The sequence below is a fragment of the Papaver somniferum genome, chromosome 6, assembly GCF_003573695.1.
Source record: "Papaver somniferum cultivar HN1 chromosome 6, ASM357369v1, whole genome shotgun sequence".
Classification (NCBI taxonomy): domain Eukaryota; kingdom Viridiplantae; phylum Streptophyta; class Magnoliopsida; order Ranunculales; family Papaveraceae; genus Papaver; species Papaver somniferum.
In genome coordinates this window covers 55,547,228-55,572,435 of record NC_039363.1, presented here as the reverse complement: position 1 = coordinate 55,572,435, position 25,208 = coordinate 55,547,228, and the positions used below count along the sequence as shown (strand labels likewise).

Genomic DNA, 25,208 nt, shown 5'->3' with positions numbered 1-25,208 from the left:
GCTATCCTAGTAAGCTTTTGTTTAACTAAAATTAATTCTAATATATTAGATAACAATTTTTATCTCTAATAAAATCTAAAAGTTATAAAATCTACATTTAATCTATAAAAAATCACACACACACCATTGGAGATAAACCATTTTCCCCTCCTAAATTCAAGGAAAAATTGGAATGAAGATATCGTGTTTATGTTTCCACCTAGGAAACACACACAACCACAATTGGAGAAACTGCTGTCAAACAAAACCTTATTTTTAACTTAAAAATCTTTTGTCAACTTTGACCCTTCTATGCAGGGATTAAAGTTAATTTTATCTGGGTTTGGTTGGATTTAAGCTTTGATTTACTACTCAACATTGTTTTTATTAAAAAAAAGTTGAAAATTAATTTTAAAAAAAATACAAATATGTCGTTGATGACGAGTGAAGGATTTCTAGCTGAACTTCTAAACATGATTCTGACTAGTTGTGAACTTTATCTGAGGAGGTGGCTTCTGACTATATAATCTACTACAGGATGCAAGCAATTAAGAACAAACCAGATGTTAGTAGTAAGAAAAACACCTGTTAAGGATGGGAGAAAAACAATAGGATAGGGCAGTTCTTAAGCAACATCAATTCAATGATTGACTAGTTCGTTCAATGCAGCTATGCATTTTACTTCGTCTTTTGAAAGGTAGTAATTTGTAGTTAAATAAATTGTCAGTACATCGAAATTGTTTGACTTTTTATTTCTCCCAGTAGAGACTATTTTTTACCAAAAAATCTATTTGAACCAAGGAATAAAACAACGTCAAAACTACTCCTCACAATTTTTTCAATAGCCCCGCCATAAATGTCCCCTGTTGTCCTCCAGCGGGGCCCACCGGGACCCACTATACAAAACTATGAGAGCTTTTTTCCGTATTGTTTTTGTGTGGTTTAACAGCTCCGTCTGTTTAGAACCATTGATTCTTTACAATGGACACCGTGTTGGGATATATGTTTTAAAATAATTATTTTGTATATTTTATCAACAATTCGAGCTTGGCCCAGTGGTTAAACATTTTTGGCCTTGAGGGTGAGGTCTCAGGATCAAATCCCTCCCCATTGGGTATATATATATAAATAATATGTATATATTTAATTATTCCGGGAGGGGGGCCTTGAAGATCTTGGGAGGTCTCTTGAATTTGGAAAGTTATTTTTGCTGATTTTGAAAAAGAATTTTCAACCCAGTTTTACTGCCCTTAATTACGTTGATAATTGTGCTAATTATGGTACGATTAATTTGCCTGTTTTATACTGTTATGAAATTTATAATGTTTGCAATGTATTAAATTTATTTTGCATTAATTCGTATTCATTGTTTGGGCTATAAAAATCAGTTTTGGAAGCAGAAGGAAAACAAGTTTTCAATACCACTGTTGTTGTTTTTGAGAATCAAGAGACTAGTTTTTCTGAGCAAGATAAGAAAGAGTGAAAGTGATCAATCTCTCATTGTGTGCGTGAGGGATTGAAGAGAGTTTTTATCTCGGCTGTTTTATCCTGGGAGTGTTGTGACGAAGAACGAACTGCTTGCACAAAACTCAAGGCAGAGCCACGAAACGTCTTAAAAAGAACGACATGGTCGTCACTCAGCCGTTATCTTGTTTTTGTGTTTAACTTTTGTTTTGCAGGTTTAAAATCGGCAATTGTTCCAACACAACGCGATGCTTAAGTTGTTAGAGGAATTGCCTACTCTTTGACGATAATTCACCAATTTTTTTTTGAGAATTAGTTATTATAATATAATGATTACCTAGTTGAAAATGAATGATGCAGGCAAAACTTAAATCAACTTCACCGATCACCTAATAACAACTTCATTTGCCTTGTAAATAAAAGGTTGGCTTGAGAAGCTGAACATAATCAAATATTTATAAATTTGTAGTAAGGAGGGACACAGAGCCCCTAGATTAGATGAGCCCATGGATTTGTTGCTTCCGATAACTGAGTGCTTTCTTGTCTAATTCCCAAATTATCTTATACAAATCTAACAATTTATTAGTTTTGGATTATCACTTTAATAAACTGAACCTGTGTTTCTCAATTGATAATTATTCGTCCTGGACTTGATCAACAACCTAATTATGTAATTAGAATTAGAATACTTTGTCTACTTAACAGCAAACTGGCTAAAGTTAACCATTGTTATATACAGATACGTGATACTAATACACTGACTTTGGTTAAGGGGAGTCATACCAGGAACCCTTCCAAATGCACAAGATAAGCTTGTTCTTAGGTGATACATTTTTGAAGCTAACAACTAAAAGTTTAAAAGTTCCAAACACATCCTTTAAACTAAATTTAGGTCTCACTCTCCTAATAACAGCTTTTAAAGAACTCAAAATCCAAACTGTTCTGAATTCTAATTCAAGGTAATACACATTGGACGACTGATTAATTTGTTTCAAACTCGGTCAAACATATATCCGTCAACACTTGACAATCAAGACTCAAGAGGATAAAAATGGCATATTATCAGTACTCAAGGGCTATTATGTCAATTACCTTTGCAAGTGAACAGCGACGGAACACCGCATTTTTCTGTATATTCGAGAATTTAATCTAAAAACCTACAATAATTACTTAAGTAAAATTATTAAATAGATAAGATTAAAGGACACACTAAAAATATGTTGTTTGGTAATACAACAATCTGGGACCTGCATTCACGCGGGAAGATAAACATAAAGATTAAATATCAACGCCTTACATGCTTCCACGTGTCGTCCTAGTCAGATATCTCCACTTGTTCTATGCTCTATGGTTTACTATCCAACATGTGAGTCCCGAAGATAAAAACTTGAAGATAGGCCAGCTTGTACTTTATCACCTTTTACTAAAAATAAATAGAAATAATTCAAGAAAATTAGGTGAAAACAACAATAATTCACACAAAAAAATGAAAAAGAATCTAAATTTTATTGAGTAGAGTATTTCGAGTATATCCAAATCGAAATCCCGACCTCAAAATAATTGAGGATGAACTAACGTGGATCATTGCTGTATAACAATAAAACTCTCATCCAAACCCTTTATTTGTCTTTCTCACGTGGAGATAAGGTCCCGCATTACATGTTCGCGGCGAATCGTTATTATTGCACGTCATTATTACGTATCGTAAGAGTATTTAAAGGGTCATGGGTATCTGTAAATGATTCAGTGTAAGTTTTTTAGTTTTCTTGCAAGACAAAAGAAGTTTCCAAACTTAGTTTTTCTGTTAGGGGTACTAGTTAATAAAAATGGCTGGAAAAACTGGGAAAATGTCAGTGGCTCATCGGATTCTCACGATGAATTTTCATAATGAGGTTAAATTTTCCGATCAACCAGCTGCCAGTTTTGCCGATATGGATTTCGGGTATTTCCAAGAAAATGATCAAAAACCTTCTGATGGAATTTGTCATGATGATATTGACGATGAAGAGGATGAAAATCCAATTAATGTGGCTGAGAGCAAACAATACTGGGATGATCAAAATCAGCTTCTCCAAGTAAGTTATCATAATTTTGTGTTTGTTATCCTCTTATTCAAAACTCCGACCGTCTTCATCACGTCTAAGATCAGTGAGGCTGGTCTGGTTTTGTATGACCTTTTCTTTGTTTTTGGAAAACCAACTAAATGAGTTTTTGTTTTTAATTGATTGCAGTCAACGTTAATAAGGACTAGTTCTATAGAGTCGAAAATCAGGCAGATAACAAAAGAGGGAATGAGAGAATACGTATTAGCAGGAGAGAAATGTGTTTGCCGTAGACCAGTTATTGGCGGAGGATGTCGGAGCTGTATGAGAAGAGAGATTTGTGAACGACTTGGTAATGCCGGTTTCAACAGTGCTATTTGTACGTCTAAATGGAGAAAATCGCCAGATATTCCATCAGGTAAGCGATAGGATCTCTCTCTCTCTCTTTTTTTTTTTCATTTTTTCTTTCTTTCTTTTCTGTAATTCTTTTGATCAAATTAGATACGAACTAGTAGTAAAATGTTAATTTATTGATTGTTTTTTCAACAGGGGAACACACATATTTGGATGTGAAAGACAAATCAGATCCAAAAAAAGGTGAAATAAGAGTAGTAGTTGAATTGAATTTTCGAGCAGAATTCGAAATGGCGAGAGCAAGTGAAGATTATAACAAGTTGATAAATAGACTTCCTGAAGTATTCGTCGGGAAAGCAGAAAGATTACGAACACTGATTAAGGTTTTGTGTTCAGCCGCCAAAAAATGTATGAAAGAAAACAAAATGCACATGGGACCATGGAGGAAACAAAAATACATGCAAGCCAAGTGGTTTGGTACTTGTGAAAGAACAATTTCATCATCTTCCTTTGTTGATGAATTTTCAAGCTGTGACAAGCAACAGAAGACAAAGGCTTATATGCCGAAAGCTTCAATGCTTACGTTTGATTTGTTAGAGAACTTACCTAGGCTGCAACAATTTACAGCAGTTCGAGTTTTGTGATATGTATGTATGTATGTATATGAGAAATGTAATGTGGTTTTTGATGTAATTTTGATTGACATACCGTTGTAAATTCCAGAGAGAAGAAACGGTGATATATGTATAATTAGCGTCGACTATTAATATGTAAAGGCTGTTGAGAGTATTATTAGTTCCATACATCGTGATTTTGAGCAAGGAAACACTTTAGTTCTATAGAAAGATAGATTATTTATCAATGCCAAGTGATAACTTGAAAAATAAGTTTATTGTTATTAAGAAAGCTTAAATGTTTTGGGAGGAAAGCCGACTTCTGATGGAAGAGGAACTAGTGTGTTTTTCCTCTTTCACCATTTTTTTTTGTTAATCGATAAAGAAAGAATTCATTGATCAAGAAATAAGAAATAGGGTACAAAAGATTTGTACCACACAAAAGAGAAAAGAAAAGCCCATGAAACAACAAGGCCAAAAAATCTGAAAAACCTCAAATAATGCAACAAATTAAAGTGGATCAAAATAAATTTTAAACCAATTAAGGTGTATCATGGCCTCATAACGTCTTCAAAAATTTTAATAGCCAAGCTCATTGGAATAAGTTATACTTCGCGGTTTTAATCACATGACATATAATATTATCAACCAATGAAAATTATTGTTAGTTATTTTTGTTGAATGGGGATATAAATCATGGTAACTACAATCCAAGAAAATATATAGAGATATAACCATTATACCGCTTTTCAAATGATTGCAATCAACTATGACAAAGAAATGGACCTAACTTTGAGAACATTTTATATTATTAGGAGATGAGTCCAAATTTGTTCACCTCTAAAAACCAAGGTGCGCATTACAACCCATTTTATCCGCTCAAGTTACTTGTTAAGTGGTTTTAATCCTTCCCTTTGCTCTTTATTTTTATTTCCTAAAAGTACTTTGAAAAGCACAGAAGAATAAAGACGCACAAGTTACTAAATCTCCATTAAGACCTCTTTCTCTTTGGTTTCTTATTATCAATAGTCTGATTCTTAGTTTCTTTTATTAAAACCAAAACAATGGATGATGATATATCTCAATCTCTAACCATACAACTAAATTCTAAATAATCATAAATTCATAATCCTCTTATAAAACCAAATATATATATATATATATAATTACAATCATAATCATCTCTTCCAAAATTCTATTTTATAAATCAGATTCACCAACAAAATCACCATTACCTCTAATAACACTAACAATAACATCAAGAAATCCATCATTATTTACCAGAAACTTAGCATAATCTTGAGCAAAATGATACGTAGTACATAAAAAATTAAAGCAATTTCCATGCCTTTTTCTATAACTGTAATCAAGTTCATCCTCTGCTGATTTTTTTTTTTTATGAATAATCTTGAATCATACCAATGACGAATCAAACGAGTACGAGTATGATTAGGTTTGAAATCTTGACAACTTAAAACTTGTGTTATAGTTGGACATGCATTATTACCATTATCTAGCACTTTTGTATGTTTGGGAAACACTTTACGTTGTTTAACCTAATACTAATTCTCCATGAAATGAAGATAATAGGAGAGAGAGAAAAGGAAGAAATAGATTGCTAACCAAATCAATTTTAGTAAAAAAAAAAAGAAACTAAAACTAGTTAGAGACGAGTAGAGTTAGCCATAATGTACACCCTGGTTTTTAGGACCGAGAAAGCATGTAAAATTCCCTATAGTAAGTCATTTTCCCTTAAAAATAATGAACTTGGACTAACAGAGAGACGAGGATTTTAAACAACGAAGCGGGCGAGGGTACTCAACTTGACAGGGCATTTTATGGGGCCACAAATATTTTTACGGATTAGTTGAAAATTAATTATGAATGTCGATTAATTGTTTTTTATAACTCGATCGACCAGTCATTACGTATTTTATTAATTACTTTTATTTGTAATCTCTTAATATCGGTGTGAATCATAAGTTTGTACCCTCTTTGAAGATTGGGTGGAAAAATAATCAACATTATCATCTAGATCAAAACTCTTAAAGATTCAGATCGAAGAGTTGGTGGAAAGGTAACATGTGATTGAAGGGATTTTAAGAATTTTTATTTCCACCATATTGTCGACCCAACATCATTATTCTTAATCATAGTCATCTTTCCCAAAGTCATTTTGGATTTCCATGTAAAAAAATAAAAAATAGATATTATAATTTTAAGGTTTAATTACTAAGATACCTTTCTGTATAAGATTAGAGTTTCTATATACTATGTATCAAATCTTTTATCCCTTTAAATATAGACAAAGAGTCGAGATGTTGTCGGGATCCGGAAACAAAACGGTTTGACAAACCCTTTTGACAAATATTTTAAACCATTAGATGTGAGTTATCAGATGGCCCATATTATGTTGACATGGTAAGTTAATCTTTTTATTTGGCTCAATTATCCGAGCCATTTGAGATAAATAATAATGCTTAGTTAAAAAAAATTTAGGGTACATCATCTTCTTTACTTACAGTATTCTAATTAAAAATTATTCGGCCTTAAGGATATGCTTAAACTGTAAAGCGAAGCTTGATTAAAGGTAGATTTCTCCTGCACATAAAAGAACAGAACCACCGGGAGCAATGTCTAAATAATTGCATCATATTTTTCTCAGAGTTAACATCCATGTATAATTACAAGATAAAGTACACAATTTGATGGAAGCTTAATAATAAAGATAACAAATTAATGGGTGTTCATTCATATGTTATTGTTAGAGCATAGCTCGGTTGAACCCAAAAAAGCGTTGGTATGTCAAGTTTGGTTGTCATATTTTAGTGAATCAAAACTCATCTAAGAGTAGCTTGATTATGTACTAGAGACAACTTCGTTTAGGTTAGACTAGAAAGTCTAAGAATGTTGAGACATACAAGTATTACTCGAAGACCTGAAGAACGTGAAGAAGTAACGACCTACAACAACGACATCATCCTTCCTCTTGAGGTTAGTAATATTGACTTAGATTGTTTCATTCCTAACGTATCTTTCAACTCATGTTATATTGAAAACACAACTGCGAAGATGTGTATGTATATATTACTCTAGTGGTGAGACATGATCACATGATCATAGTATTAGGGAATTAAACTACGAAGTATAACGCTTATCTTTTGAACTTCGTAGATATGACATCTGAAAAAAGCGGGGGTTTAACAACCACATCCAATATTTCGTTCGGCAATCTGAATAAACAAACTCCAATATACTTTCAGGAGAATCAACTAAACAGTCAGACTCAATCTATAAAAAAGTATATCAAAGAGTTTATATCTCAATTCCTCAATTCAATCTGCAATCAGCAAATAGGAATTTGCGAGCCCGATTGAATAAGAGAAATAACTTGGACGGTATCACAAACCAATATCCAAGTGTCAATCAATTCGATCAACAACCCAAAGGTCGGATTCAAGAACTGATTGAACTTAACACATAACCTGTGATATTTCTATTATATAACAAAATATAATGCGGAAAAGAAATAACACATACACCGGAATTTTGTTAACGAGGAAAACCGCAAATGCAGAAAAAACCCGGGACCTAGTCCAGCTTTGAACAACACACTGTATTAAGCCGCTACAGATACTAGCCTACTACCAATGAACTTCGGAGTGGAATGTAACTGAGCCATAATCAATCTCACACTGATAAAGGCACAGTTGCGCTCTTTATGTCTCTAAACCCCAGCAGGATTCTACGCACTTGATTCCCTTAGATGATCTCACCCACAATCAAGAGTTGCTACGACCCAAAGTCGAAGACTTGATAAACAAATTTGTCTCACACAGAAAAGTCTAGTGGAATAGATAAATCTGTCTCCGATATAAATACCTATGAGTTTTGTTCCGTCTTGTGATAAATCAAGGTGCACAGGAACCAATCGATAAACCGGACTTATAAACCGTTGCTATAGTTCTCCCTTATATAGTTTTCAAATCAGGGTTTGCAATATAAGTTACCTTGGCAACAAAGCATTCAATATTCACCGTTAGATGAAAACCTGATTAGATTCAAGCGTTATACACAAATGAAATGTACCTTCATTTAGGTTTGACTAACCGTACCTAAACGTGTACACTAGGTTGGCTGAACAGTAGTTAACCGAAGTTAGCTATATGAACACTCTCATATCAACCTTATTCATCTTAACCACAATTAGTTCAAATGACTCAAATGAAACTAGTTATAGAATTGTTAAATTTTTATATTCTCATAGAAGTATACAAGAACACAATTGAAGTAAAATCGGTTTGATTCACTCGAATCAATTCATGAACATTGTAGCCACGGTTTGCAAAGAATGCATTCCTTATTATATAAATGTATTAGTTCATGAATAAACCAATTTTAGAACTTTAATCACTCAAGTATGAAAACGGGTACGCATACTTAAAGTAGCCGGTCTGAGTTTGGGTTTGCCAGTATGCAAACGGGTACGCATATTTCCAAACACAACAGAAATTCCCGGACCTAAATCCTTCGCCAGTACGCGTACGGGTATGTGTACTTAGGTACTCGGAATTTCACAACTAACAGGTACACATTCGGGTATGCATACTATAGTTCTGGTCATGGATCACATACATGCAAGAAGGCATACTATGTTTATAATCCAATGATGGTTAAGTGTTCTAAACTCTATTTCAATCATTGAAACTTTCTTAGAGGATGACAATGGATGTTTTCACGAACTATTAGCATCAAATAAATTTTCAAGTTATTGAAATAATCATAACGAAACATTCCAAGTCTACACCAAATGATTGTGTCACACAAACCATGTAAGATGTTACTCGACGATTTTCACATGATCATCTTACAGACATTTTTTTTTCCAATGAAATGAGTCTATCCTAAATGCTTCTACTAATTCTAAACAGAATGATGCATGCGAAAACTATATATAAGCTAGCAAGACTAAACACAACAGATTGTACAAGATTACACTAACAAAAACTAACAAGAAAAATTTAAAAAAAAAAAATGATGTTGCTGTGAAAATAGCGGAGGGATGTGACGTCTATCAATCTTGAACTGGGTTTCTATTGGACTATGCCAATTAAAATATGGTTAACTAACGATAGTCCAACTCGTATTTGTTAACAAAAATGAAGCTCGGATGCTAAACCCAATATTAAACCATTCAGGCTAAGCAATTACAAAGCAGACACGTCATTTTTCTATAGTGTTTAAGAAACTAACTTCGGATGCGCATCCATGAAAAGGCTACGCCAAGCTGAATATTTCTATTTACTTTGTAGCGTCTATAGTTTCCTTGTTTCTGTGGTACAGTACTGCAGCAGACACAACAATAGTTCGCTTTTCTTCCTTCGCCGCAACTTGTGAGCACCTCCAGAAACAGGCTAAAATAGGCACAACAATCCTGCCTTCCTTTCTTTTGGTCTGCGCAAAAGCTTGTGTAGATACCATAATCTATACGGACACATGGAGGATGATTAGAAGCTGCAGCTGGACACAAGACTACAGCAGCACACACCATATCAACCCCAACACAGCTTCAATCCTAAGCTAAGGATAGAAGAGTAATTCTCCAGAAGATATTTTCCCTTTATAAACCAAAACGATTAGGTCTAGAGAGAGGGTCTTGGTCATCAGAAGAGAGAGGAGGGTTATGTTTCTATTTCATTTCTCTCTTCTATTCTTGCTATGGATTACTCACAGAGAAAATGACGAAGCTCCTTCAATGTAACCCAACAATCTTAATAAACACATTAAATCTTTTTCACCCGTGGATGTAGACACTCCGTTGTCGAACCACGTATATGCTTGTGTTGATTTCTATTTCATTTCATTGCACTTAATTTCGTTCATGATTTGAGTCTATATCTTGTTATAGACAGTACTTTATCATGTGTTTCAATTGGTTGTGCTACCAAATTAATGGTGTTCACAATTTGGCGCTAGAAACAGGGAATGGGTAAAGGATTTATCCTACCTGTTGTTCCAGATCTGTTACTGTTTAAGTTTTTATCTCTAAAATCGGTATTCAATTGTACAAATTTTCAATTTACTGTTCATGGAAATGGTTCAAGAATCTCTTTTCTGGACTTGGTTCTTTTCAAAAATCTATTTTACTTAGATTATCATATGTGCAGACCTTTATTAACTCTTCGAGTATCTTGATGAGTATTTTTTCCTGGGTCTTTATAAGGGGTCCTCATCTTTTCAATACATTTTTGCCCAAACACAACTTTGGCCTAATATTTGCTCTTGATGCATGGCTTTGTTCCTGCGTATTGAATGATTTTTGAGGTGCTAAGATGTTATACAAACTTTTCAGATTTGTTTCCTAATGATAAACCAGCCTTGTATTCAACTTTTTAGTATACCTCCAACCTTTCATGGAACCGTCATGTTTAGATTTGATCGCTACCCAATCTTTGGATTTGTTTTTTATAGCGATGTTGGTTTCTAACCCAGTATTGTTTGGCCTTATCATTTTATAAAAACTCTTGTCGCTTTCGTTTTGAAACGAGCATAGCCTCGCTTTGATTTTTAACCCTGCCGTCGGTAAGAATGCATGAAGTTCAAAGTCCACTCCGATGATGCAGCTCCAACCACTAATGGTCATGAGACCGGGAACATGAAGTATTCTAATACTTCTTCGTTCTCATACTTCACGCATTCTTACCGATGAATGCTTCGGAATTCCTCATGCATTCTTATCAAAGAATACTTGCTGCGGAATTTCTCATACTTCATGCATTCTTATCGATGAATGCTTCGGAATTCCTCATGCATTCTTATCCAGTTTTTATGGATTAACAAGCACACCACAACCAAACCATGATGACAATGAATAAAAGTTTGACGGCCAAAGTGCAACAAAAACCAAGAACCCAAGTTTTCCCATGACAATCCAAAGTCTTGCTAGGATGCTAATCCTCGAAGTGGCCAGCTAGAAAACCAAGCAAGAGAGGACCAAGAGAATTTGCAGTGATCTTTAGGCCAATCAAAAGTCGATGGATTTTGAAAGTCAATGACGATGCAAAACCAACGAAGATACATGATCTGATGACGACGGTCTTGGGAAACGAAGAGCTAAAGCCTTGTTACAATATCCAAAGTCCGCTGATGCAAACCCGAACATGACGACGGCGTATAACCTGGAAGCAAAAATGCAAAGCTCAGTTTTGGTCCAAAGATGACGCATGTGAACCAAAGTATGATTTTCAAGTTACGAAGTGCAACAGGGACGATTGCACAGGGTATTAATACTAAAGGGATTGTTCGACTCAAGGGATTACAATAAGTTATTGCAGGTCTAACCTTCTTTGGTACATCGACGAGAACGATTCTACCCCCAGTGGTGCAGCTTCGGTCTATCAACACGACGGTATATCTTCGGCTCCATATCCAGATAATGCAGCTCCGGCTCAAAAGGGACTATAAGTTAAGCTAAAATACCAGTGGAGGCAACTAAAAGAGTTTGGCTCAAGCTTAGTTAAAAGCATGTGTCGGAATACAACTAAAAGCCACGGTTTAACCCAAGACTGACGTCAACGATGGCATGAAAATGCCAAGTCTGATGTAGACGACGATGAGTTAACCTACTTTCTACAAGAGTTAATTACGAAGCATGCTTCAAGGAGGTCTATGACTGGCACGATCGTAATAAACGAGGTTGCTGCAGTCTAGTGACGATGATGCAAGGTCTACCAGCGTACAACTCAAGCCCAATGACTCTTCTTCCACCCCGATGACACAGAGCACCAGCCAAAGTCCGATGCCAGTAGTGCTTGCCAAAACCCGAAGCCGAATACAGATGAACTGAAGAACCGAAGACTGACGCCAATGTTTCATAACTGATTGTCATAATCCTGCAATGTCGATTCAAAATCCGCAGACAAAGATGCAAGGCCTGAAGAAGATGAGCCAAGGTTCGAAGTCATATGATGCTCGATGTTAATAATCCAAGTTAACCCGGACTACAAAGTATCTCGTAGTTCAAAGAGCGAAGAAGGCAAGCTAAAGAGATGATTTGTCTCGTAGTTCAAGGAGCGAAGAAGGCAAGCTAAAGAGATGATCTTAAGTCCGCTGATCTTAAGAAGGCAAGCCAATGATGTGAATCCTAAAGAGATGATCTTAAGTCCAATATCGATAGTGTGGCTTGATTCACTAATTATGGAAGTATCAAAAGTTTCAGGGATTACATACCTAATACAAGGACCTGGTAACGATATGCAAATATGATGACGTTGCTTCATACTGAACACTATGGTTCAATACACGAAGCTTCAAAACACGTCATCATAATTAACGAAGCTTCAAAACACGAAGCTTCAAAACACGAAGCCTTAAAACACGAAGCTTCAAAACATGAAGCTAAGGACGAAGCTTCAAAACACGAAGCCTTAAAACACGAAGCCTTAAAACACGAAGCTTCAAAACACGAAACTTCAAAATACGTCATCATCATAATTAACGAAGCTTCAAAAAACGAAGCTAAGGACGAAGCTTCAACATACGAAGTTGATGACAAAACCTTCAAATTACGAAGCGAATGACGAAAGCTTTGTATCAGTACGATGGACTTGCCTTAAACTAAGCATCAATGCTTAGTATGATGATGTGAGATTTGGTGCTTCATTCTTTATAAGAATGATTCTTATACTTCCGTTCATACGCAAAGTACGAACCTCGTTCATACACAAAATGGGATGCCATCGATGGCACCATTACGATGCCATAAAGATGCCAATTCCAACGACGAAGCACGAGTCTGATGTACCTGCGTTCCCCCACTCCAGCGATGGTGTACCTACGTTTTCTTCCCAGCTTCGATCTTCATTCCAATAACGATGCTGAAAGCAAACTTGAGAAGAGTTCGCCCGGCGCTCAGCTCTGCCCTATGATGCATACATACTGTACTCCGATGACGCCACTCGGACAAGGAGAGCTAGAGAATCTGCAATATGTTTAATATATAATACAACTCTCATTGTCTCGTTGTCTATATAAGACAAGTCTAATATATCATGCAATGACAACAAGGCGGTTGTTGTGATGACGTATTTTCACATGATTTATGATAAGGGTCTTTTCAGCATCCCATTTTGCGTTATTTCAAGTATCCAAAGACTAACAATGAGCCAAAGGCTCACAACTATGATCCAGAATATGATGGTCGAGCAGGACGGTCAATGTTTACGGAGCAATCTCCCTGAACTTCATATCTTCATGAATGAAGATATCCCTTAAAAAAGAGATATGATCTTCGTAAATGAAGATATCCCTTACCACAGAGATAGGAAGATATCTCTTTCGCATTCACAACGATGATCCAAAATCCGGTGGGGATGCTCCAAAGACATCAACGATGCATAATCCAATGGAGAGTGCAAATCTTTGCAACGACGATTCGAAGACGAATGCGTCTGTACAATAAATGAGAAGTAGCGCAGACATGATGCTTGCTGAAGACGACGATTATTGCTCCAGACACCGCACTAGTTAACTACTGAGAAGCATAAGAAGCTTGGCCAATATGGTGTCGGCCCCAATCCGAAAATTTGGCTTCGGTTAAAATCCGATGATGCATGATGATGACAATACGATTCCCTACAAGCTCCTAAAGTGTCCTTGGGGTTTAATAATTTTAACCCAATCAATAAACAAAGGTCAATCTCGAGGTCTTTTTGGCGGTTTTCAAGTTGCTAATTGAAATTAAATAATTTCATAATGTTGGTATTACTAACGAGTATCTTGAAGCACAAGAAATAAATTAATTTCTTGTCCTGGACCGATCCTAAAACGAGCGGGTAATACAATATGAGATTAAATATCTCACGTGGATACCAAGTAAACAAGCCTTCTATTGTAACCTCGAAACTTTTTTCACTCAAAGATGCCCGACGGCAATACACACAGAAGCATGTGCTGGTTGTTACAGATCTCCAGCAAATCATGATTTTTGGCAACTGCAATAGAGAAAAAGTGACAGCAACGGAGAAGTTAATAAATTCTTCGTCGGGGCAATCATTTCAAAAGCACAGTTCAAGGGGCAGCTCAAATTCGACAGCCTAAGCATCCTACGTTAGAGCAGATACTTTTGCTTTCGCAAGCTTCAAGAACCACCTTCTGAAACCAAAAGGGGGCATACACAGAACTAAAGAGTTTGCAAATATTCAGACTCCTTGCATCTTGTTTATATTAGCATACATTGTTATATGCATTTGATACATTTCAATTCGGAATAATGCACACATTTCCATAAATTGGATACGTTTTTGGATACTAATGCATATAATGGAGAACCGGGGCAAGCACCACCGGTCTCATATCTTCATACTGGGTAAAGCGTTCACACGCAATCTCTCCGGACTCCCCCATAAGCGTCTATGAGTGTACGACCAGGGGGAAGGCTTCCATAAGAAAGAGATGCCCAACATGACATGCCTTTGGCAGCTCAGCGGAACGGGTGTTTGCAAAACATTCAGTTTTACACCACGTCTCCGGGAGATTTTCAACCTCCACCGTTCGGTAATCTCCTGGCCCGAGATTGGCCAACGGGGTGACAGGTTCAAACACTCATCTTACCTCAGCGACAATGGATTTACGATTCCCCACAATGCAGGGGCAAGATCAAACCATACAAATACTTAATAAATTTGTTACTGCTCATAAGATGAATTTACCTTATTTATTATAATACAAAAAACTGATACGAAATGTCGTCCACTTACATTTTTGTGCCAGATAAATTTGAGTAATCCTACGAGGTCCTGTGACCCCAAATAATACGGTGTTGTGAAGTAAAAGTTATCGACGCTACGATGTATAGGTTTTTGCTTCTCAACCGGCCTTATAAAGAATTTTCAACTTGAAGCATGCAACGGACAAGCACCAAGCCGGGTATCGAAAATGTCAATGCCAAATACCAACAAAGAACAAGCCACGAAGAGTGCTTGTACCAGTACGATAAGAATGCAGAACCTTTCGACAAGGAGCGGCCGAAGGAAACAACAACCGAAGCATGACCGATTATGGTGAGAGGAATTTTTCTTAAGGATCGCTTATCATCGACCCTCAAGAAAAGGGGCAAATTGTAGATACCATAATCTGTACGGACACATGGAGGATGATTAGAAGCTGCAGCTGGACACAAGACTACAACAGCACACACCATATTAACCCCAACACAGCTTCAATCCTAAGCTAAGGATAGAAGAGTAATTCTCCAGAAGATATTTTCCCTTTATAAACCAAAACGATTAGGTCTAGAGAGAGGGGCTTGGTCGTCAGAAGAGAGAGGAGGGTTCTGTTTCTATTTCATTTCTCTCTTCTATTCTTGCTATGGATTACTCACAGAGAAAATGACGGAGCTCCTTCAATGTAACCCAACAATCTTAATAAACACATTAACTCTTTTTCATCCGTGGATGTAGACACTCCGTTGTCGAACCACGTATATGCTTGTGTTGATTTCTATTTCATTTCATTGCACTTAATTTCGTTCATGATTTGAGTCTATATCTTGTTATAGACAGTACTTTATCATGTGTTTCAATTGGTTGTGCTACCAAATTAATGGTGTTCACAACTTGCAAAGTACCTGTTAAGCTGGAGAAAGTGATCAGCACTTGACAAATGTAAGAAGCAAAAAGTGCAGAAACTAAAACTAATGTATTACAAGCTACTTACGAAACAAAAACTATAATGATATTTGCGACCAACAACCACATTACTGACAGAACTACTTTTAAATATTATGCACTTTGTAATTATACAATGATCTACAATTAACTAACTTACATTATTATTTAGCTACAAACAAATTTTTAGTGGAAAAAGAAAAAAATGAGCAGACAACTATTTAGGAAAATAACAAATGACAGAACTAAAAGTTATGATTAACAACTAATGAGAAACTCAGATATGCTACATTTAAATTACCAATGATAATTAGCTTACAGTAATGTGGTCTACTACAGACAATTCTAAGCCAATTAATAGAAATGACGAGAGATCTATACGACAATTGAGGTGAAAACAAAATGAAAAATGACACAAACTTTAATCCAAAATTATGATGGAACTCAATCTATGATACGCTAAAAACAAAACAAGTAAAGAACTAAATTTATTAACAGGGAATAACACTACATACCAGAGACAATTATGTTTCCTAGAACTGAACTACTACCAGTACTATGAGGCTAGGCCTTAATGTTTATGCTGCCCATACTAGATTATGCACTACAACTAATTAAGATTCTGACGATTATTATCTACCATGCAATACCATTAGCTACAAGACAAAAGTGAACAAAACGGTAGTGAAATGCAAGACAACTCAAGACCTACTAAACTTAACAATATGAAAAGAAGACAGACAGATAATTAAAATGCAACATTAACCAAAATGCAAAGCTGTAAGACAAATTACAAGTATTAGTACCTACTATATTAAATTAAAAAGATCAAATTTATGTACAAGCAAAGGAAATTGATAACCTACAAGAGCAGAACTATGAGCAGCTGCGACAAATTCTTATTGTGCGATATATATACAGACCAAGTAATACAACAAGCTACAGGACAGAGAAATTTTAAACTAAAACGAATCAACAACACATAATATAATACATGAATTTACTGAATGTACCAAGGTTTAAAACTACAAAGAAACAGAAATAAGAAACATAGGTACAAATTGATAAATCGATACCAGAAAAATCTTTTTTTTTTAAGAAAACAAAAAAAAATGTACAATTCCTAATTACAAACTAGTAGAGCAAAACCTATTGATCTAACTACACCGGTTGCCTATTCCCCGGCAGCGGCGCCAAAAACTTGGTAGGTTTAGAAACCTACGATTATAAACCGTAAGCGCACGGCATTTATAAGTAGACAATGGCAAATACGGGTCGATCCTACGGGGAGTTGGATTGGTGAACTAAACTTCTAAGTTCTACTTTTACTAATTTAGATGAAAAGGGTTTGACTTCTAAGTTCTACATTTACTAATTTAGATGAAAAGGGTTTGTCGATACCACTGGATATGAATGATTATACTAAGGAAACAATACTAAAATTCAATTAAAAGACACTAGGACAATCGAATTCACTGCTTAACCTGCATTAGATAACTCAGTTATGAATATTACTCTTTTTCTTTTAACAAATAGCGGTGAAGATTCGAGTCTGCCGCATATTCAAGGTGACCTGAAGATGGATAATTTATCACAACTAAAGTATTCATCCTAAACATTAATTGTCTGATTAAAGCACAACTAATCAAAAGACAAATCGATTAATTTAAGCATGAGTTGCAGCACAACAACATAGAATTTTTCCAACTACCTAGGTTGCATGACAAACAAGGTGAAAGTAATATGTTGTAGCACAAAGATTATATCTATCCTTAAGCAGTTAAGCACAACAAGAACAAATTCATAACCAAAATCATCTAATATTAGATTAAGAGTTTCATCTCTAAGCCCTAGCTAAGAAATTAGAACATAATTGAAAAATAAAACCTAAACTGCTACTACAGCTTGCACCGGCTACCCCGGGCATGGTTTCAACATACATCTTCCTCCCCCATTTATACAAGATTTCCCAATTAACAATTCCCATTTTCATTAAAGTACAATCAGAAATCAGGGATTTGAATATAAAACTACCACTTACAAGAAATTCTGACAACCCCTTTCTTCAATTTGTTGTTGCCATGCTCAGAGCTGTGATTTGTCTCAAGATTTCTACTGATTGATTTTCAAACCATACTTCTTTCAATAGGCACATCAGACCCATACTCTAAGAACTAGGTCTAGCAATTTAGGTGATGGTTAGGGTGATTACATGACAGAGAGAGGGAGAGACGGAGACAAAGTGGTGAGACCGTACGAAGTTAGGGAAGAAATATGGCTAGCAGTAAGACGGTGGTGTTTCTGGTAGAGAGAGGAGGTGGTGTCGATGATTAGGTTGCACAGTAAGGGAAACATTTTCTCTTTAGAAAATGAGAATGAAGAAGCCGTGATGTGTACTATGTATGTATCAAGTGGATTTGGGCGTGAAGGGAGATATGATTTTCTTGGACCCTTGACATCTCTCTCTCAAGCCCATGTATTCTATTATGCCAGTGAATGTAAAGGGATTGCAAATCTTCTTCTGTGACACTTCTTCCACACTCCTCATAGCCTTCTAGCTGCATTCTTTCCTCCACTGTTACAGACCACGAATTTTCTGCTCTTCTTCTTTTCCAAGCACCAAGCTTTGTTTAACTACCTAAAATTACAAAATTAAGTTAGAATAAACAAATTTACTTGAAAACAATAAAATACAAGATTTGACATAAAATGGGAAATTAAGGAACATGAATGGGATGAATGCCAGCAAAATGTTATAGAATTATGCATTATTAGGCACCGATCACGCCCCAAAACCTTCATTTTAGTCGTCCTCGAGTAAAACAAAAACTAAGGAAATCCCACTTATACCACTGTCGTTGGTCTCTCGATTGCATTTAGCGAATGCAATAAGCCTTTTAAACCACTAAGTGTCTCTAGTGGACGAGTTGAAGTCTCGTGAGAGCTTGCTTAGAACATACACACAAAGTTCTAGGTCAAAATAGATCTCACCTTGTATGATGTGTAACACCTGCATTTCAGTTTAAGCGCACAGCAAAATGGATCTGTCAATCTAGCTTTCAAAGGTACAAGTGACACACACTGATTCCAGCATAAAAAAATATTTTGAAATCCAAAAGTTCGAATAGTTAACATGTAATAAGAGTGTAAGGTGTAATTCTATTGTGAACATGCATAGCAATTGATTTATCAACCTAAGTCATGACTGCCAATACTAAGAGATGGTTGAACCGATTCAAAGGCAAGATAGCTACACGCTCCTTTGCTTATTACAAGACTATTTACAACATATGACAAGACATGACTCTTATTTACATCGACTACTCTCTCATTGTGAGGCAAGAGAGAAACATTTACTTTTCTATTGAAATAGGAAAAGATAATAATGGGTACCAAAGAAGATCAATAAAGCAACGAGTACTATTAAGAAGGATCTCCCAGATAAGAATTCGACAAGGGATAACATCTTAAAAAGGTATGGAAAAGTTATTGAAAGTTTCAAGGAAGTTCATGCATGATTTTGTTTCAAATACCTGTGGTGAGCAAGATTTTGTTCACCTCAACACAACCTGATTGTGTTGGAAGTGCATCCTCACCAAGAAGCCCTAGTAAATGCGGTGGGGATTGCAAAAGAATTGGGGTGCACATATTGTGTTGGGTAATTTTTGAATATGTACGGAACAATTTATTGTTTCGAGCTGAGTCTAACTCGCTTACATATTTCTCAAAATATGTGTTGGTAATCTTTCGCTTCAACCAAGTTCATCTTTACGCGTGACGAAAGTCATGTTGATTATTTCAATATCTTGAAAATTGCTTTGATGCTAATAGTGTGTGAAAACGACTATTATCATTATAGAAGAATGTTCCAATAATTGAAATAAAGAGTTGAGGATGTAACCATCTTTGGATATAAGCATATATAGTGTATTCACACATTAGTGTATAAATCCATAAACCGGAAACCAAGAGTATGCATATGTGTGTGTACGGAATTGGTGAAGGAGACAGGTTAAGTATACGTACCCGTACGCATACTGGCGGAAGTTCTCGAACCGAGAATTTCTGCTGAGGTTGGGTTTTGTAAAACTCACAAACCAGTCATCTTAAGTATGCGTACCCGTACGCATGCTGGCGGAAGTTTTTGAACCGAAAATTTCTGCTGAGTTTGGAAACTTTACGTACTCAAAACCGGTTGCTTAAGTACGCATACCCATACACATACTTGAGATGGTTACTTTGTCACATAGGCCAATTTATGAACTTAAACATTTAAATTATAAGGAATGCAATATTTGCAAACCGTGGCTATAATGTTCATGATCGATTCAAGTGAATCAAACCGATTTGGCTTCAATTGTGTTTTCTAAGCAATTGAACAACTTTTTAACTAGTTTCATTTGAGTCATTTGAACTGGTTATTGTTAAGATTAATATGGTTTAAATACCACGTGTATGATTCTTAATTACCTAACTTGATTTGTGATTAAAATTCTTAAGCATAACAGGTTAGAAGCAATAATCAAAGCCATTGGATGTTGGTTTTTATTGTCAAAGAAACTTTTTCATACACATATGGTAACCATTCTTGGTGTAAATCCTTGTGGAAAAAGTTATTCTTCCTTATAAGCATATCAACTCTTGTTTATACAAGTTTGTATCTTAGACAAGATGATCACAATACTTTATCTTCATGATTACATATTGTGTATCGTTACCATGAGATAGTTCTATTTTTTTAGTAACACGATCTCATGAGAGACTTTCAATGATTTTTCCTTATCTCGTATATCCTTGTGGTATTTCTAAAATCCAATTAATAAATCCTTCTCTCTGGAGTAAGGTCACTCTTGTTGTTCTTTGGGGAATGACATTTTATGGGGGAGAGTTCTTTTTAAACTTGTGCTTAATTGCTACATATTTGAGGGTAGAAGCGGTTGTGGAACATGTAGGAGTTTTCTTGTATCTTCATTAACTCCTTGATGAATGCATTTAGTTTCGGCTATATGATTGCATATATATGATGAGTGCCAAATAATGTATATATTTATCCCTTTTTGTTGGCATTTAACTCATCTTTTGTGCATTAATTCTACATTTTATCCCATATTCTGTATTTTCATTGTTTTCAAGAATAAATATTTTTCTTACTTTATTTTGCATTTTTAGGTAATAAATAAAGTCTGGATGAATTGCGGAGCGGAATAGAGCAGAAAAGTAGTGAAAAGCCGGGAGAAATCACGCAAGGAAGCCGCGATGAATGGTGCGCACAACCTCATTTTCTACACACAAAAACGCCTCCGTTCTCAGCCATCAGATCAGTTCTCAGAAGCATCCGATGGTCGCTCCTTCATAGAGCATCAAAATCTGAAGTCTCTGCCAAGCACCACAGCGCTGAAATTCCAAGCCTTCAGATTAGATGGTAGTTGAATCCAACGGTTGTTCCCTTGCTGTTCACCAAAGTTTGATATCTTCGTCTTACACTACAGCACCTAACCTAATCTAGCACCGTTCGTTTCGTTGTATCCCTTCATCCGACGGTCGCTCCTCGCTTGCCTCCGCATCACCGTCCGATCTACCTACCAGCTCCACATCTCACGGCTTAGTCTCGCTGAACATCAAAAATCGATGAAGCCGCCACACACTGGAGCACCAAACCCTATACCAGCTACCCAAACGCACCCTTCTTCCCAAAACAATCGATCTCTCCTTCACCACCATACCCTGTTTGCAGAGCCTTCCCCTTCCACCGTACACCACCACCTTCTCCACCTCTGTCACCACCATCTCTACCACCTAACCTCCACCAAATCACCACCAAACACCACCTACACGCCGTAGCTACCTCCCCTACCTCTATAGCCATCTAACTTATTGATTTTTCACCACTGAAACCCTAGGTGATAAATCAATAAACTAGGTGAGGCTATAAAACGTAATTGAAGCATGGGAATGGAGCAGGAGACTGAGGAGAAGAATGGGTCGAAAGAAGACTCGTCAAATCACATGTTAGGTGAGTTTAATTTCAAGCCCTAATTTCTCTGTAATTTGGGGGTTTTTTCTAGAAACCCTAATTCATGTTGGGACCGTACCAGGAGAGGATTAGAGTAGGGGAATGGGCTCAATTAGACCCATGACATTAGAAAAACAGTAAACCTAATTGTACTGTTTTATTTTGGAATTTTGGGAAAATGGGTGATAACCCTAATTTGATGTATTGGGTATAAAAGGGAATTGTGGGTGTTGTTGTAAAGCATGCCTGGATTAGCCAGTGTGTCCAGAACCAAGTTCTGTTAATGATCATTTTTGTGCTGTTCATGTTGTGTTCATGTTTAGTGTAATATCCTGTTGTGTTCTGTGTGTGATGTTTGTTCCTGTGATGTTTTGTATCCATCTGTCATGTTATGTTTGTGTTAATTAGCATGTTTGTAATGTCTCTTCACATGATCCTGTAATTTCCTGTTTAAATCTCAGAGAAGACAACTGAACCATGATGGTTAGCTATTAGGATGGTTTTTGTGAACTCAAAATAGCTTAGGCTAGTTAGATTCCTAAAAGCCCAACTGATTTGTGATTAGTGGTGCTGTAAGAAGACCACTAATGCTAGGGGTCAGTGGTGGCTCTAAGGAGTTAATCAGCTACATTAGTTAGTAAGCCACTGCCTAGTTAGTCTGTGATTGGTTGTGCCTTAAACAGACAGCCAATACTAGGGGTTAGCTAAGGCTGTAAGGTTAGTTAACTAGACATATGACAAAAACTTAACCTAGATGAACTAGCTAGGTGAAGGGAATTCTCATCCATCTCCTTACACTTCCCATCCACAATTTCTTTTCCATGTTCTGTTTTGGTTAAGTTGTTCTTAGTTTTTCTTATTCTTTGCCACTGCCTTTGGCTCACTGCCACTGAATTTTCTTTGTTTCTTTGTCTCTTAACTTCACTGCCTGTCACTAGCTCAGACTATCTAGGAAACTTCAATACACCCCAAGTCCCTGTGGAATGATCCCTTGCTTACTTTCTATACTAAAACTTGGCCTTGTATACTTGCAAGAGTTTTTGTGTGTTTTCCAACCACACCAATATACAAAGTTGATATGTCGTTATCGTTTGGTCATGAAGTATCTCCATGAGAATTTCATTAGGATCCCACTAGTTTTCGTACCTTTGCCAATTTATATTGACAAAAAGGGGAGAATTATTTTGTAGTTCACACTACATATACATATGTTTTACAGATCATTATATAAGTGGAAGTGGTTTTCATGTTGATATGAAATATTGACTAAGGAGGAGTGATATATATCACCGTAGTATTATTGTCAAAGTTGTAATACGATGCTGTGTAATAATACTATGATGGATCTTCAACAACTACAGGATGAACACACGCATAGTTGAAGAACCAATGAAATCAAAAATTTCGTATTTTGGAGCTGCGATGCTTTTAACAAGTATAATCCATATGTAAAATGGTTTTGTCACTAAAATTGACAAAGGGGGAGATTGTTAGAGCACTTCTCAGTTGAATCCACTAGCGTTGGTATGTCAAGTTAGTTGTCAATTTTAGTTTCCAAAATTCACTCTTGATTTAGTATATTGTAGATAGTTTCAGACTATATTATGTCTAAGAAGTAGAATCGAAGCTATCCTTGACGGATGAAGTTTGAAGACTACAAGAAGACATCAACAAGGACTTCATCAACAAAGGTATGTGGTAATTGATTTCATTTGGATTCTTGTTCAATTATACCTTTCTAATCTATCGAAAAAATTGCTCACTCTATGGAACAATTCCTATGACGGTAAATGTACACTTATGTATATATATACTCGAGGTTATTTGAGCCACCACTTTTGTGACAATAACCTTTATCCCTGGAAAGGTTCTCTATTATAGTGAATGAGCTTACGAAATCAATGAGCCAAGAGTCACTCAATTCCGAGTTATAACAATGAAGTTATGAGTGATTTATTAAAGTAACAGTTATAAGTGTTGTTGTAACTGTTATAGTTCGTTAGTAGGAAACAATCCATGGACTGCTTGTAACGGTTCACGGACTTGGGCCCAATTACGTACCTAGAAGTCTTTTTTAGTCAAATTGGTGATGTTTCCTTATCTAGGCAAGATGGTTATTAATCCAAACATATTTGATTTCCATATTAAAGTGTTTGTAATAACTTTTAATTCCTGTCTAAGTTAAAATGTGATTTATTCACAAAAATACAATATTTCCTTATTAATTATTTATTTAATTATTTTGGCAAGAGTTGTAACTTAGGAAAGACTCCCAAAATTAGGAGAGTCTCGAAAAAGGAAAATAGCTTTGCTTAGTTTTCAAGTTATGTTTCACTATAAATAAGGGTTCGTGAGTGCTACACGTTTTTCATCCCCTTTGGAAAATTGGTGTGAGCTCATAAGGTTGTTTTCCATGTCCTCTATTCTTCGTGAACAAGAGTGAGATAAAAGTCTTTGTTTTGGGGATCACAAAGCATAGTTGGGTTTAATCTTCGTGATTGATTATACAACTTGTAACCTAGGTTTTTCACCTCTTGTCTATTCTAAGGTTTTCTCTTCTGATATAAAACCATTCAAGAGTTGTTGTTCATAAACCCTAGGTTTTGATAGATTTCAGTTTCCGATCGTATACCAACACTTGTTAGTCGAAATCGGAAGCTAGAAAGAAAACTTCGATTAAGGTATCTCGTATAAATCCTTAAGAAGTTTTAAACAAGATAACTCTAGATTTATTCTAGTTGTTCTTGTTGTAGAATCATTAGGTTTCTCTTCCTATTTTTGAAGAGTATAATAATCCCTAATCTACAAGTTTGTTTTGATATTACTTTTACCTAGTAATTGTTTTTATCAAAATAAACACAAGATTTCCAAAACCTTGATTTACATCTAAAGTGAAATCAAATCGGTGTTTTGTACAAACAAAAGATCGAACCATATCAATCGTGTTGTTGTATCTTCAAAAGAGATCCTTGGGTTCTGCTAGAAGATTTACGAGAAGAATTCCTAAAGACAATCGGTGTTGTGCTAGGAGTTCTATAAGTATTGAAGTAGGTATTACATCTAGTATGAATAAGTA

At 35.8% G+C, this 25,208-nt stretch overlaps 1 protein-coding gene across 1 annotated transcript; it reads left to right on the top strand.

Moving 5' to 3' along the window:
* Positions 1 to 3,258: 3,258 nt before the first annotated feature.
* Positions 3,259 to 4,582, top strand: LOC113285678. Its single transcript, XM_026534472.1, has 3 exons — positions 3,259 to 3,518; positions 3,675 to 3,903; positions 4,035 to 4,582. Exons 1-3 carry the CDS (start codon positions 3,270 to 3,272, stop codon positions 4,481 to 4,483), a joined length of 927 nt encoding a protein of 308 aa, XP_026390257.1. The 5' UTR covers positions 3,259 to 3,269; the 3' UTR covers positions 4,484 to 4,582.
* The last annotated feature ends 20,626 nt before the right edge of the window (positions 4,583 to 25,208 follow it).

Coding starts and splice junctions, on each gene's coding strand:
- LOC113285678 (XM_026534472.1), top strand. CDS start 3,270: ATGGCTGGAAAAACTGGGAAAATGTCAGTGGCTCATCGGATTCTCACG. Junction 3,519..3,674: donor ATCAAAATCAGCTTCTCCAA/GTAAGTTATCAT, acceptor AATTGATTGCAG/TCAACGTTAATAAGGACTAG. Junction 3,904..4,034: donor ATCGCCAGATATTCCATCAG/GTAAGCGATAGG, acceptor TTTTTTCAACAG/GGGAACACACATATTTGGAT.